Source organism: Vicugna pacos, chromosome 19 (assembly GCF_048564905.1).
Source record: "Vicugna pacos chromosome 19, VicPac4, whole genome shotgun sequence".
Taxonomy (NCBI): domain Eukaryota; kingdom Metazoa; phylum Chordata; class Mammalia; order Artiodactyla; family Camelidae; genus Vicugna; species Vicugna pacos.
In genome coordinates, this window is record NC_133005.1 from 25,844,318 (window position 1) to 25,857,614 (window position 13,297).

General features: G+C 46.9%; 1 protein-coding gene across 3 annotated transcripts in view; it reads right to left on the reverse strand.

The window, feature by feature from the left end:
- Positions 1 to 13,297, reverse strand: part of PIGU (phosphatidylinositol glycan anchor biosynthesis class U) — a 99,066-nt gene that overhangs the window by 9,408 nt on the left and 76,361 nt on the right. For all 3 annotated transcript variants that reach the window (XM_072944058.1, XM_006202628.3, XM_072944059.1), the window contains 4 exons: positions 12,319 to 12,473; positions 10,542 to 10,685; positions 7,687 to 7,811; positions 1,854 to 1,996 (listed from right to left, as the gene is read on the reverse strand). In XM_072944058.1, coding sequence (XP_072800159.1) covers positions 1,854 to 1,996; positions 7,687 to 7,811; positions 10,542 to 10,685; positions 12,319 to 12,473 — 567 coding nt within the window. The remainder of the gene's footprint in view (positions 1 to 1,853; positions 1,997 to 7,686; positions 7,812 to 10,541; positions 10,686 to 12,318; positions 12,474 to 13,297) is intronic.

The following is a 13,297-nucleotide window of genomic DNA, read 5'->3' on the forward strand; positions in this document are numbered from 1 at the left end:
AATAATGAATTCATGTATTACTTATATGATTAAAAAATACAATTTAAAGAGATTTTTTTTTAAAGGTAAAGGACAATGCCAAGAATTCAGCCTGGTTTTTCTCTATAGCTCAGCCACTAACACTCTCCATCTACTTGGCTTTGAATGCCAATCCCAACCCCATCCTCCTTTTTCCAACAATGCAGTTTCTCCTGCCTTTGATAGCACCTGACAACTTGCAAACATCTCCCATGCTGTTTTCAGAAACCCTTTTCTTATAAAGGCAGCCACAGGGAAAAATGCTGTAACCTGGCAAGTTCCATGGATACTTCATAATCACTACAACTGCATTCCTGACCCACACTTGACACTCATGACCTGACAAAAGCTGTGGACTATTCCAGTGGAGCTCGCCAAGCTCCCCAGAGGCCCAAGGTAGGCCCATTGTCCTGACATGCCCGTCATTACTTTCAAAGGAAAAGTAAGGGGATTTCAGCAAGGCAGAAGAGCCAGAACAATCTTTTGGATTTCTTCACGGCACTAAGTTGCATCCTGCAGATTTCAGTTCACATGGACACATGTAGGAGGCGCTGAGCATTCGCCAACAGTAACTTGTGTGTGTGACAGGCAGAACCGACCCTCAGGCCTGGTTCCACCCAGGCTGCAGGGCCCTCTGTCTCTCTGCTGTTCACAAACTAAGATAAACAGCTGGGCTGGACATTAATTGTCCAGAAATGTCCATGCAGGAAATACCAGACCCATCACTCACTGCAAGAGCCCTAACTCCCTTCTTTCCCAGCAGCTAACCTTGGAGGCAAGAATCTCCCTGGGGACTGTTCACTGGCATCATTGGTCTTTCCAGTGAGCCTTGTTCCCATCCCTTCCATTATGCATAGGAAATGCCGGGCTGTGTCAAATGGCAATTGAAATGGTGAACGGTACAACTGCGATCATGAGATCTCGACAATTCGGACAGAGCTGACCTGAGAGAATGCAGCACAGTGGACAAGGGAACTTCAGAGAGGTTTGCTAGACCACCTGCAACAGAATCTTTGGAGAGCTTGATTAAAAATACAAATTCCAATCAACATCTCTGGGAGTGAGATTAGAGAAAAAAAATTTTTTTAACAATCAAAGTCATGCATTTGTGACAGATTTAGTATAAACATTAAAACATTAACAGGAAATCTGCATTTTTAAACAAGCTCACTGCAGGGATTCTGGAGCTGAGAAGCACTGCTCTATGGCACAGGGGTTGGGGGGTGCTTTCCCTGGGTGGGGCCTGAAGGCCTTGCTGCTACTTATTCTGTAAATCCCTCAGGCTCCTCTCCTGCGACTTCAGCTGCAGTTTGTGCTCCAGGTTTACCCAATGGCTAGAGGCTAGACCAAACTAAGTCTCAACTCTGCCTTTGCTCCTGCTGCCCCCAAGCCCGTTAACTCTCTCCTCCCCTTGCCCCTGCCCTCCACACCCTCACATGGCTCTAGGTGCCGCAGCCCAGGCTCAATTACAGAAAGAGCGTGGCCTCAGAAACTGAATTCAGGTCTCCCTGAATTTGATTCTTGGCTCCTCCAATGACCTCGGGCAAAAGACAACCTCTGTGAGCCCTGGATCCCATTTGCACAATAGGGATAACACTGCCTCACAGGCCTGCTGTGAGAATTCACTGCAGCAACATGCCCAATGAATGCTAGCCAAATTCAGTTTTCCCCGCTGCTCTTACTTCCCTACCTTCTCTACCGGACCTTGAGCTACCTGAGGGGAGGAACTGCCCCTCATTCACATCCAAACCCATATTTTGCAGAACCCAGGGCCCAGGTAGAATGTCTGAGGCTACAAAATGAACCCCTTCCCCTGTGTTGCTCTAGACTCTTACCTGCCCAATGTTGAAGGTCAGTGTGATGGCATAAAAGAAATTGGAGTTGGCACTTCCTGCGTAAATCCAGAGGTGCCACAGGACAGGGAAGAGCAGGGAGCAGACAATAATGATGCAGGCGAGGACAAAGATGTTCCGCAGGACTGCAAAGACAGAGGGTCACAGTTAGCCCAATGCTGACTCTATTTGGGACCTTTTATACTGTGACGGCCCTGTGGGGCAGAGGCCCAGGAAGAGCCTGGTGTAGCTCAAAGGCAGAACCACTCCCCTCACCACCCCTCAGCTCCCCACACACATTAAGAGGCACCAGGCTGCCAAGATGCAAACCTCAGACCCTTACCAATGACTCCTCATGCCCAAAGCTGGTGGGAGGTGCTGGATTTGGACTCTACCTCCCACTGTGGCCTCAGCTGGCTATAGCTGGCAATGCCTTGAATGCCTCTGGGCACTGCAAGGTGGCATTTCAGCAAGACACAGCCCTCGAACCCCCAATCTCGGGGTGCCAAGAGTAACACCTCCTCTCCGCAACCAGGGTGCTGTCTGGCCATAGTGGATCATGGATGGGGAAGGCAGAGTGAACTCATGGAGATCAGAGCCCCTCAGTGTCCCTATGGTGCCACAGCCCTGGGTCTCAGGAACACATTTGTCACTCTTCCTAATTCATGTCTTAGGTCCCCTGCCTTGCTCTTTAAATGTCCCTGATTCTTCCTTTGATGATTTAAAAGTCTCATTTTGACACCCTCCCTAACATCACCCCCCACCCTCAGAGGGAATGGAGACTCTCTCCCACCAGGGAGAAAGCTCTTCCTGAAGCCCCAGGGAGGACCTGATACACAGGGTGGTCTGTAGGCAGGCAGGCTGAGTTCTGCCAGGGGTCGGGGGTGCAGAAGCGGGAGAGGGAGGAAGGCAGCCCGATAGCAGGCACAGACTTGGCCTCAAGAGACCTTGGTTACAATTCCTGCTCTGCCAGTGGATTTCTCTGAGTCTCAGCTTCCCCATGTATAACACAGGACTAAAATGCCTGCTTCATAGGAGGGTTCCAAGAATTAAACAAGGTGTGGAAATCCTGGCACACAAGTATTACTGTGTGTTTTGTATTGCTGCGATGACAAGTTAGCACAAACTTAGTGGCTTAAGCAATATAATTTATTCTCTTACATTTCTGGAGGTCAGAAGTTCACAGGCTAAAGTCAAGGTACCTGCAGGGCTGCGTCCCCCCAGCGGCTCTAGGGGAGAATCCGTGTGCCTGCTTTTGCAGCACATAGAGGCTCATGACCTCCTTCCATCTTTGGCCAGCAATGTCGGACTAAGTCCTCCTCTTCTGCCTCCCTCTTCCACTTTACATTTTTAAAAATAAATTCAGTTTCTAGAGCAGTTTTAGGTTTACGGGAAAACCGAGTGGAAGGTGCAGGGATTTCCCATATGCCTCCTGCACCTACCTCGTCCACTTTTAAGGGCCCTTTTGATTACACTGGGACCACCTGAGTAATCCTGGATACTTCCCCCATCTGAAGGCTCTTTTGCCGCATAAACTGATACAGTCACAGGTTCTGGGAATTATGAGGTGATCATCTTTATTGGGGGGTAAGGAGGGGACATTGTGCCTACCACACTGTGCTTTTTTTCCCCCTTTTAATTCAAAGGGGTTATCTGACAGTACGATTATATGCTATTTTTGTTTCTTTTTTTATACTTTATTGTATTTTAAAATAAACTAAAAAGTATCATTTAAAATTAATTAATTAAAAGAATCCCTTTAAAAAACAAACTTAGCACTTTAAAAAAACCTTAGGTCTGGTTCCCAGTAGGCACTTAATGAATAGAAGTTCCCTTCCCCTCTCTGATCCTGACCTTTAGGAAATCTTTTCTCTCAAGTCAGAGTTTCGGGGAGATTTAAGAGATTGGGAAACTCCTGAATCTTAAGGCCTCTTAGCTGTACAATGACTTGGTTTGAAATATTCTACTGGGGGTTCATGCATTGGAAGGGGGCCTGGATTACACACAAGGTTCTCAATTCTGGTTGTAAAATGAATACACCTGGGGAGCCCTACCCAGACGCCATAAATTAGCCGATAGGGGTGGGACCCAGGCATCCATATTGGTTTCTAAAAGCTTCCCTGATGATGCAGCCAAGGCTGTGAACTACCGCATTACAGCTGCAGACCCTTACCAAATAAGAGGCCCATACCAGAGATTTCATGGGTCTGTGTCACAGTGAGAATAATCAGGACAAGGTAGTTCTGAGTTCTTGTTAAAGCTGAATGTTTTCAATTTATGGGTCTGTTCTTTATTCAGAAATGACAGGTATTTTGTTGCTAGTTGTTGTTAAAAAAAAAAAAAGTCCTTTCTCTTATGAAATGGGGATGTAGTTGACTGTTTAATGTCTTCCGCGAAATAAAAAGTTGGCAACTCTGTCACCAGAATTTTTTGAAATGTTAGTGGTCCATGAAATCCCACAATGTGGAAACACTGGCCTGAAGGGCTTGCAAGGTCCTCTTTTCTGAGCTGAAATTTCCACGATTCTGGGTTTTCAAAGTCAAGAGGTAAAAGCCCTGACAAGCCTTTCTGAGATCTCTTGGAAGTCACATTCTTGCTCCCAGAAACAGGGGTCTGGGAAAAGAGATGTGTGCACTGAGAAGAAGTAGTAGTAGTATTAAACAATGCTACAACTGCAAGAAAGGAAAACAAACCTATTTACTGGATCTCCACTCGAATATCACTATTTATATTTCTCAGTGGTTCTTTCTGAGCCTCTGGAAATTATTTTGCTGAAAAGAATATACACTATTCCTAAAATAAAACTCCTGTGGCCTGACAGCCCAGCTGGGTCTTTGTTCCATGCCTCCAGCCACTCTGGATTTCAGACCTGGTGATAGGAAGACCAAGTGCACACATGCAGGGAGGCTCACATGCAGCTTCTGGTGCAACCACAAAGGGCTGCAAAGATACATTCCCATGTGCCTAGAGGAACGTCACCAGCGCCCATTTGGCTTCTGGCCTGTGGTGACCTTTGCAGGACAGGGGAGCTGTTACTCACTCTTGCTAGCTGATAGGTCAGAGGATTACAGCTACATGCCAGAGCAGATGGAACCAGGGGCCTGGGGCACAGGACGGCTTGTTCCAGGCCCCGGAGGTGTCGAAGATGTCACAGATAACCAGGGCCTGATGAGACGTAAGGGTTCACCCTTCATCAGAGGTGCTAGGCCAGATGGGATCAGATTTCCCACTATGTTCACTGGGTGACTTTCTCCAATCTCTGGTTCCACCACTGACAGACTGAAACTTCAGGCAAGTCACTCCCTTTCTGAGCCTCAGGCACTCAGAAATAAAATTCCACTGGAAGAATCCAGTCCCATCAGGAGGGGCACAGAAGGGATTTAGGGACTTTAAAGGTCATGGTGATATTTCTTTTTAAACTAGGTGCTGGGTACATGGGAATTTATTATGTTATTTTTTATAATTTATATGTATTTTAAAATCAGTATTCTTTTATCTTTATAAAATAGTTAATAAAAACAAAATAAACCACAGACACAAGATCCAGCCTTTTGGTAACTGGCTCTTTGAGCTGGACCATTGCAGGCTGCCACCGGCTCTGCCAGCAGGCTGTTCCCTAACACTGCATTGTGTGTCTGTATGACTCATCCTGGCCCCAAGGTCCGCAGAGTCCCAGCATCTGGGGCCAGCACTCAGGGAAGGGCCCACGTGCCTCTTCTCCCCACTGAGCACAACAGAAAAACAAAATGGAGAAGGTGCAAGCAGGCATGCCAGCACTGGTAACCAGTGTTGAAACTGTACTCTTAACCACATTAAAGGTCTGAATATACTCAACCGGAGTGTAAAGACTTCGCAAAGTCTTCACTCATAGGTCCACAGGACCAGGCTGAAGACACTCCTAGCTGCTTGTAATGACTCACAGCTGCAATGCCCCAAACAGACACTCCAAGCACGGGTACTCTCTGCCCAGGAGCTGGGCCTCGAGGGGTGGTGGCCAACGCTCTGCAGGACCTTCAGACAAGCTGAACTTGCCCAGCCAGACAGCAACAGTATCTATTAGATCCAGGTTTCCAGACACCCCATCCTTATTTTTTGTGCCTCCTCATCCCAGAGGGCATAAAAAAGCTTATTGCAAGTTTTGAAAAACATGTTTATTTCAATGACTCTGAATGACTCTGGCTACCAAGCCTGAAGCTTTGATCATGAAACTATGTAGGAGACCTCCCTGTAATTATTACCACTAATAATAACTGCAGTGCTGTTTACATGTATTCTTTCTCAAACTCGAAATACCCACGGAAGATATTCTCCCCATCTGACAGATGAAAGAATGGGAGGCTCAGAAAGGTTAAATAATTTGCTAGTAACGGGAAAGCCAAGATCCAGACTCAGGCTCCAGACTGTGTTCAACAATATGAGATGAAAGATATTACCCAAGGGAGATGCCCTGTGTGGGACAGAGAGTCAAAAACTATTCCATTTTGGGGGAAAAACGATCATCTCCAAGACCTACCCTGTCACAAACTGGGGTATATTCACATGTTTTGTGACATGGTGACTTGTCACTGGGCACTCTGCCAAGGGGTCCTAAGCTGACTCTGAGCCTGCTGGACTGAGTGATTCTTGTCTGTGCCATGAGGATGTCACAGGCAGAAGATGCCACTTCCTGCTTCCAGTTAGGTGGATGGGTTATCACCCCACTGGGCATCACCTGCAGGAGCAGCCCGGCTTGTTTACCTTCACTCAGAGGCCCACTCCTACAGGCAGGCTTCTTTCCAGCAGTTGGTCAGTTTTGCTTCCTTGTTGACACCCAGCAGCCCCAAAACAACACAGACTCACTTCCTCTGATGCCTGCCCTCCCCAAGTTCATTCTTGACCCCTTGCTGTGCACCCAATGTAGGGAAGGAAACTTCATCAGCTCCCTCCCCTGTTTAGAGAATCAAGTGATGCTGGGCCACCGACACTGCCTCTTCATTAGGGAGGTTTAATAAGCCCATACACAAACATTTGCTGAGTTGTCCTGTGTGTCAGGTTTGATTCTGGATCCTGGACAGAGGCAAGTGAGTTATTGGCCTATCCTCAGGGAGCTCACAAACACTGAAGAGAACCCACACAGAAGGCAAAGAGCCCAACTGAGGGAAACACTAGGAAATACTAGAAAGTGCAACTGGATCACCGCTAGGCCGTCTTCTGAGGAAGGGATGGTTAGAGCTTAAAGAGGTCTTTCCAGCAGGTGGGAAGTCTAGTGTTGCTCATCTGTCTTCTCTGGACCTTTCGGTATAGCACTGGGAAATGGCTCGAAGCCAAAATCTAGTGTTATACTGCCCGACACGACAGCCACTAGCCACCTGTGGCTTCTTTAGTTTAAATTAAAAGTTCAGTTTCTCAGCTAGTGGCTACTCTTTTAGACTGTGCAGACACAGGGCATTTCTGTCATCACAGAAAGCCCTACTGGCCAGTGCTCACAGATCTGGATTCCAGTGCTAGCCTTTCTACCTACCATTCATGTGACCTTAGATATGTGTTTCTATCTTCCTGTACCTCAGTTTTCTCATCTGTAAAATGGGGACACTTTCCTCAAAGTCTGGTGTGAAGATAAAAGGAGCTAATGCATGTAATGCTCTTAGAACCATGGTGGCCAGGTACACAGTAAGTGTTCAATACATGCTAGTTATTTTATTATTATCAGTAACCTGTAGCACCGAGGAGGCAGATCGCGTGCCTCCTGTCACCACCTCTCTCTTGGTGCTGCTAGCTCATCAGGTGCCCAGCAAATGCCTATCAATCCCTCTTTCCCTGCTGATTCATTCAGGGGGTTAGAGGTGGAAGTACTCACATCTGTAGAGATGGTTCCACACGGGGAAGAACGCCATGTAGAGGGCCACATCCCCCACTGTCGGGTAGGACTTGAAGATGGAGATGATGGCAATCTGGATGAACATGAAGAAGACAGGGTGCTCCCTAGGGGAAGGCAGGGCAGAGGAAGATCAATCAGGGACCAGCCCCACCCCAGAGACTCTTGACCCTATCTCTCAAACCCAAAAATACTCTCCAGGGGTCTTTAGGCAGGGCTGGCTCTGCCACCCACAAGACATGGGGCCAGGCCAAGCAGCAGAGCAGAAAACTGAGGGGACCCAGAGAGGCCCAGAGGTGGTGAAGAGCCCAGCAAACACTTAGAGAAACAGCCCACAGAGACATTTCCCATCAACCCCCACCCCCCACCAGCTCTGGGCCTTCTCCCAGGAGCCACCGAGGAAGAAAACAAATGAAGTCAGCATCCTTTATTACTGGACTTAAATGACGGCTTGTCAGAGTAATCAGCAACCGCCCTTGCCAGAGGCCCCGACACTGCACCCAGGGCAGGAAGTGCTTCCTTGCTAATGCTTTTTTCTCTGACAACAGGGTCAGTGGGGCCGATAGACTTTTAGCTATGATGAGCTCCGCTCCAGAAAGAGAACCGAGAGCTGCAGGCAGCTTCTCTCTCAGCTCTTAAGGGCTGGAATTAGAGTTCTTGTAACCTTAAACTAGTAACAATGGCTACCATTTCTGAATCCTCACTCTGTGCTACGTTGTGTCCTGGGCCCTTTCCTTGTATCTTCGCATGTGATCCTCACTACACTTCAACTGCCCCTCGAGGTAGGCAATGCTGTCACTGCACTTTGCAGATGAGGAAGTCAGGTTCAGAGAAGGTGAGAGAATTCGTAAGAGATGGAGCTGTCTGTCTCCAGAACTCCCAGCACCACCAGCACTGTTCTGAGTGCCAGCAGCATCACAGCTCTGACCCGGGAGGGTGAGACAGCTCAACCTCAGTGCTCCTCCGAGAGCTGACCAAGTGCTGAAGGGAAGCCACCAGGAAGAAGCCAGGTCTGCCCCTCCTCCATTCAGCGACACCTGAATGACATGCATGTGGCCTACTTCTGCAAAGGACATGGATGCCCAGCTCATGAAGGTTTTCTTCAGGTTAATGACATTCTTGTCTTACAGGTCAAAGGTGAGGGTGACTCAATGGGTATAAATCTGAGGTGTGGAGACAAACGCATACACACCCAAATACTATACAGCAAATGGCTCAGAAACTGAGCTTGGCAGAGTCACATAGTCCTGTAGCCTCTAAGCAGGGTCTATGTATCTTGGCGAGCATCTTCCTAAAGACAATCTGTATCATTGGCTTTGGACCTTTTAGGTAGCTGGTAACAGCTACGACATTCCTATGAAAAGGCCAGGGACAAAGTAGTGCCAAAAAACGTGGAGACCAGAACCTCCTGCAACACTGCCTGGGGAGAGCGGAGCTGAAGGGCCTGCTCTCACAAAGCTGGCACTGCAGAGGCTGGAGAGATAGTGGAACTTCATGTTCAGGTACAAGAGGGCAGCCATGGGGGAGGTCAGGTATCCTTATATCTTCTGCCCCCACAACTCTGAGGCCCTGGTTGTGGGGGAAGGGGAGAGGGGATGGTGTCACAAGATGGTGGTGCTACTGTCTACCCAGGGGTCACCTGTGGACTTTCACATGCAGACAATAGAAGCTGCTGGAGAGCTGGCTACACCGAACGAGGAAAGATGCTCCAGGCTCCCTGCTTCTCAGCCCAGTGGCTGGGCCTGACCAGAACAAGAGCAGGAAATGTGGACCAGACAGCTGGAGAGCTTGGCTGGGTAGGGCTGCTAGAATTCTGGAGCTTGCCAGGTCAAGAAAGAATGGTTTTCTGTCAGATGCCAGGCCCAGGCTATGTCATGGGAAGGAAATATCAGCTCTGAGCTTTCACAGAATGGGAACCATGTGCACTGGTTCACTGGCCATGGAGAATGGCAGGAAGGTTGGAGCAGAAAACTCAAGCTCCTGAAATCTAAATCAAAACTCTTCCAGCTTCTCTGGACCACCCAGGCATATCTGTGCCTATCGGTGCCTGTTTTCTCTTCTCTGAAGCTGGGATAATAGAACCATTTCCGGGAGCTAGTACAAGTGATCTCTCTCAGGAGCCTGGCACTGTGCAGGGGACTGAGCATAGATTCTGCAGTCAAACAAACCTGGGTCTGAATCAGCTCCACTGCTCACAGGCTGTGTGACTCTGAGAAAATCGTTCCACCTCTCTGAATGTCAATTTCCTCAAGTATAAAATGGAAATGATAATAACATAGTGCCTATCTCCAGGAGTTCCTTGGAAGGGTTAGGTATGAATACATATCAGAAAGCCTAGAAAGGTGTCTGAGGTGGAGCCAGGCTCAACACATCCTAGCTCTCTTAGACTGCAGAAGGGAGTTCCACAGACAACCCTTTTGAGGGAAACTGATCAGAAGATCAAACAGAGCTGCAGGTGGCCAGCCTCCCAACTAACACATCCTGAGTCCCTCTGGGCAAAGTGTCACTGAGATGCTGACGGAGGACACCCAACAAGGACACCTCCCTCACCCCAACCCTCGCTCTTGTTTAAAACAGTGAGTGAGCTCAGCAGCAACATGGGCTCAAGCACCCCAAAGTGAGGCCAGGAGTAATATCAGTGCTCCAGAGCATCCTCCCTGCAGCCTGCACTCGTGTGTGACTCTATTGCTGGGTACCACTGGCACCCAAGACGACTGAGGGCAGGGTTCCCTGGGCAGAAAGGGCATAAATCTGATGGCAGATGCTCCCAGTCTGAAAAGCCCCTGTGAAGCCACAAATGGCTCTGTGGAGAAAAAAGCAGCAGTTCCATCACTTACTTTAGCTTTATGGCCAAGGGGATGGTGTAGAAGAAGACGTTGATCTGAAACACACATACAAAGAAAAGGCTGAAGTGCTCAAACATCTCTGCAAAGAAGTACCAGAAGAGACCAATGTTTGGAGTGAGATCTGGAACAGAAAGTCTGGAATGAAGAAAACAAGGGAAGAGCAAAAAAAAGCAAAGTTATAAATGGTCTGCTTTGACCCGGTTTTCTCCTGAAGGCTTTGGTCACTGCTGGGCAGTCAAAGGTGACTTTGTCCCCACAAAGAACAGGATATGAGGGGCTCTCCAGGAGCCTGGACACAGGTAATTAACAAAATAATGGGTGGAGACACAGAGAATAATAACCCATAAAAAATATTACCTGAGCCAAACTCTAGCATACATCAAAGATCTGAAACAAGGCAGGGATTCACCCTAGAAATCAAAACACTAGCCCCTCTTTTACTGCCCAAGATATATATGTTTAAAATCAGAATTGTACTATAGCAAAAGAGGAATGGGTTTGAAATAAACAATACCTATTTTGGGCATTCTAAAGACTTGTCTAGAAGAACAAGCTCAAAGATCCTGTCCCTCCTCATTCTTGCTCCACATGCCCATAGCAGGAGCCAGCAGACTGAGTGCCTGACACTGCAGTGAGACCTCCAGGGGCCTGACGAACCACTGCCAGGTTCTGGCTAGGATCCCAGACCTTACTTGAGAAATAAGGGTTTAGCGGGAAAACTTTTTGTCTCGTATATCAAATGAAGATTGGATGCAATTCTGGCTTGTCTAAAACTTTACATTAAATTTTTTTATTTTAAAAAATACGGGGTTGAAACTGATGCCAATTCACAATTTTAAAAGTACAACCAGTGAAGCATGGTAAGGGAGAGAGAGGCAATGGTTCATGGGCAGATTTTACTGACGAAGGCCTCTGCCCAGGGCAAGTCGGCTTCCTGCTGTAACTACATTTCCTTTTCCGTGAAATGAGGTAAAGAACACAATCTGTGGAACAGCAGAAAACTAGGAAAAGCTTTTCGTCGGGCATTACAAACTCTTATCCGAGGCAGAGCATGATAAGCTGAGGGTTACTGAATCATTGGTAGGCTCAGCCAAGATTTCACACAAATAAGCAGCCCAGAATCCCAAAGAGGAGGTTGCCACAGATTCCCTGCCATCCTGGCAGGTTTAAGTGTCTGTCTCCCACTGGGCTGTTAGTTCCTCAAGGCTTTGGCAGCGACTCCCTTCCTCAGCACACCACAGGGAGAACATCTGGAAATGTCTGCAGAATTCATCCTGCAAACCCATTTTGATTTTCTCTAAAAGCTTGACGTAGGAAAGGTGGCTCTATTTTAAACCTGTTGGAGATCCTCTTGTAGTAGAGGAACACATCCATTCCCGCCTGGGATTGAATCAAAACCTTCCAGTCAGAGGCTGGTAGTTGCTTTGGATGTTCCCAGACGGTGTTATTTAATTGCACTAGATTAAGGTGTGCTCTAGACCAACGGTTCTCAAAATGTGTTCCCTGGACTGGCAGCATCAGCATCACCTGAAAACTCATTAAAAATGCAAATTCTTGGTTCCTACCCCCAGACTTAGTTAATCAGAACCTCTGCAGGTGGAACCCAGCAATCTGGGTGTCCAAGAACTGTGGATGATTCTGATGCACACTGCGGTCTGAGGCCACTGCTCTAGATGCTGCCTGTGCTTGCTCTCCCTCTGTCTGATTCCAGATAGAGCTGTGAAGACTACATTAGCTTCCAAAGTTTCCTAATGAAGTCATTACTTACATGAAGCCATAGACTGCAGGGATGAAATCCCAGGAGCTGAGAAGGAAGAAGGACAGGCAAACGATTACCACTAGGCTTCCTGTGTACATCATGGCATACTCCCAAAAGAAGATCCAGAAGGCTTTGCTCTTCACTTTCACAGGTATGTACTGCCGCTAGGAGAGAAGGCAGAATTGTACATTTAAGGATCTCAAGGACAAAGAGCAGTTATCAGACTAAACTTTAAGAATCCTCCTGCAAAACACAGGATATAGAAAAGTTGAAAATCAATGAGCTGAAAAAATACATTAGGTAAACACTAATCAAAAGAAAATTAGTTTGTTTATTGCTACCAGGTAAAGTAGACTTTAAAAAGCATTGCAGAGATAAAGATGTTCCATCATGATAAAAGATTCAGTAGAAAGACATAACAGTTCTAAAGGTTCTAAACTTGTATATACCTAATAACATAGTATCAAAATTTATAAAACAAACTTGTGCAGAGCTGCAAAGGAAAAATACACAAATCCATCATCAGTGGCTAACTGGTAGATCAATCAAGTAGAAATACGAATAGCACACTTAATGAACTTGTTCACATAAGATCTTAAAAAAACAATATAGTTATATAAAACAGTGCACCTGGAAAATCTGCATTCATTTAAAGCATTTGGGGGCATTTATAAAAGCTGACTATGCAGCTGAACCAGGCCATAAAGCAGTATCAATAAACTTTAAGGAATCTGTATCATACAGATCCTATTCTCTGGCCGTAATGCAATTAGTCAACATCCGTAATAAAAATACAACCTGAATATTTTAAGCCCAACTTTGAGACCTACTGCTTAAAAAAAAAGGTTTCTTTCAAAATAATACTGCCCATCAACAATGCACCTGGTCACCCAAGAATTCTGGAGACGTATGGTGAGATTAACGTTGTTTTTCATACCTAACAAAACATTCATTTTGCATCCCATGGATCAAGGTGTCATTTCAACTT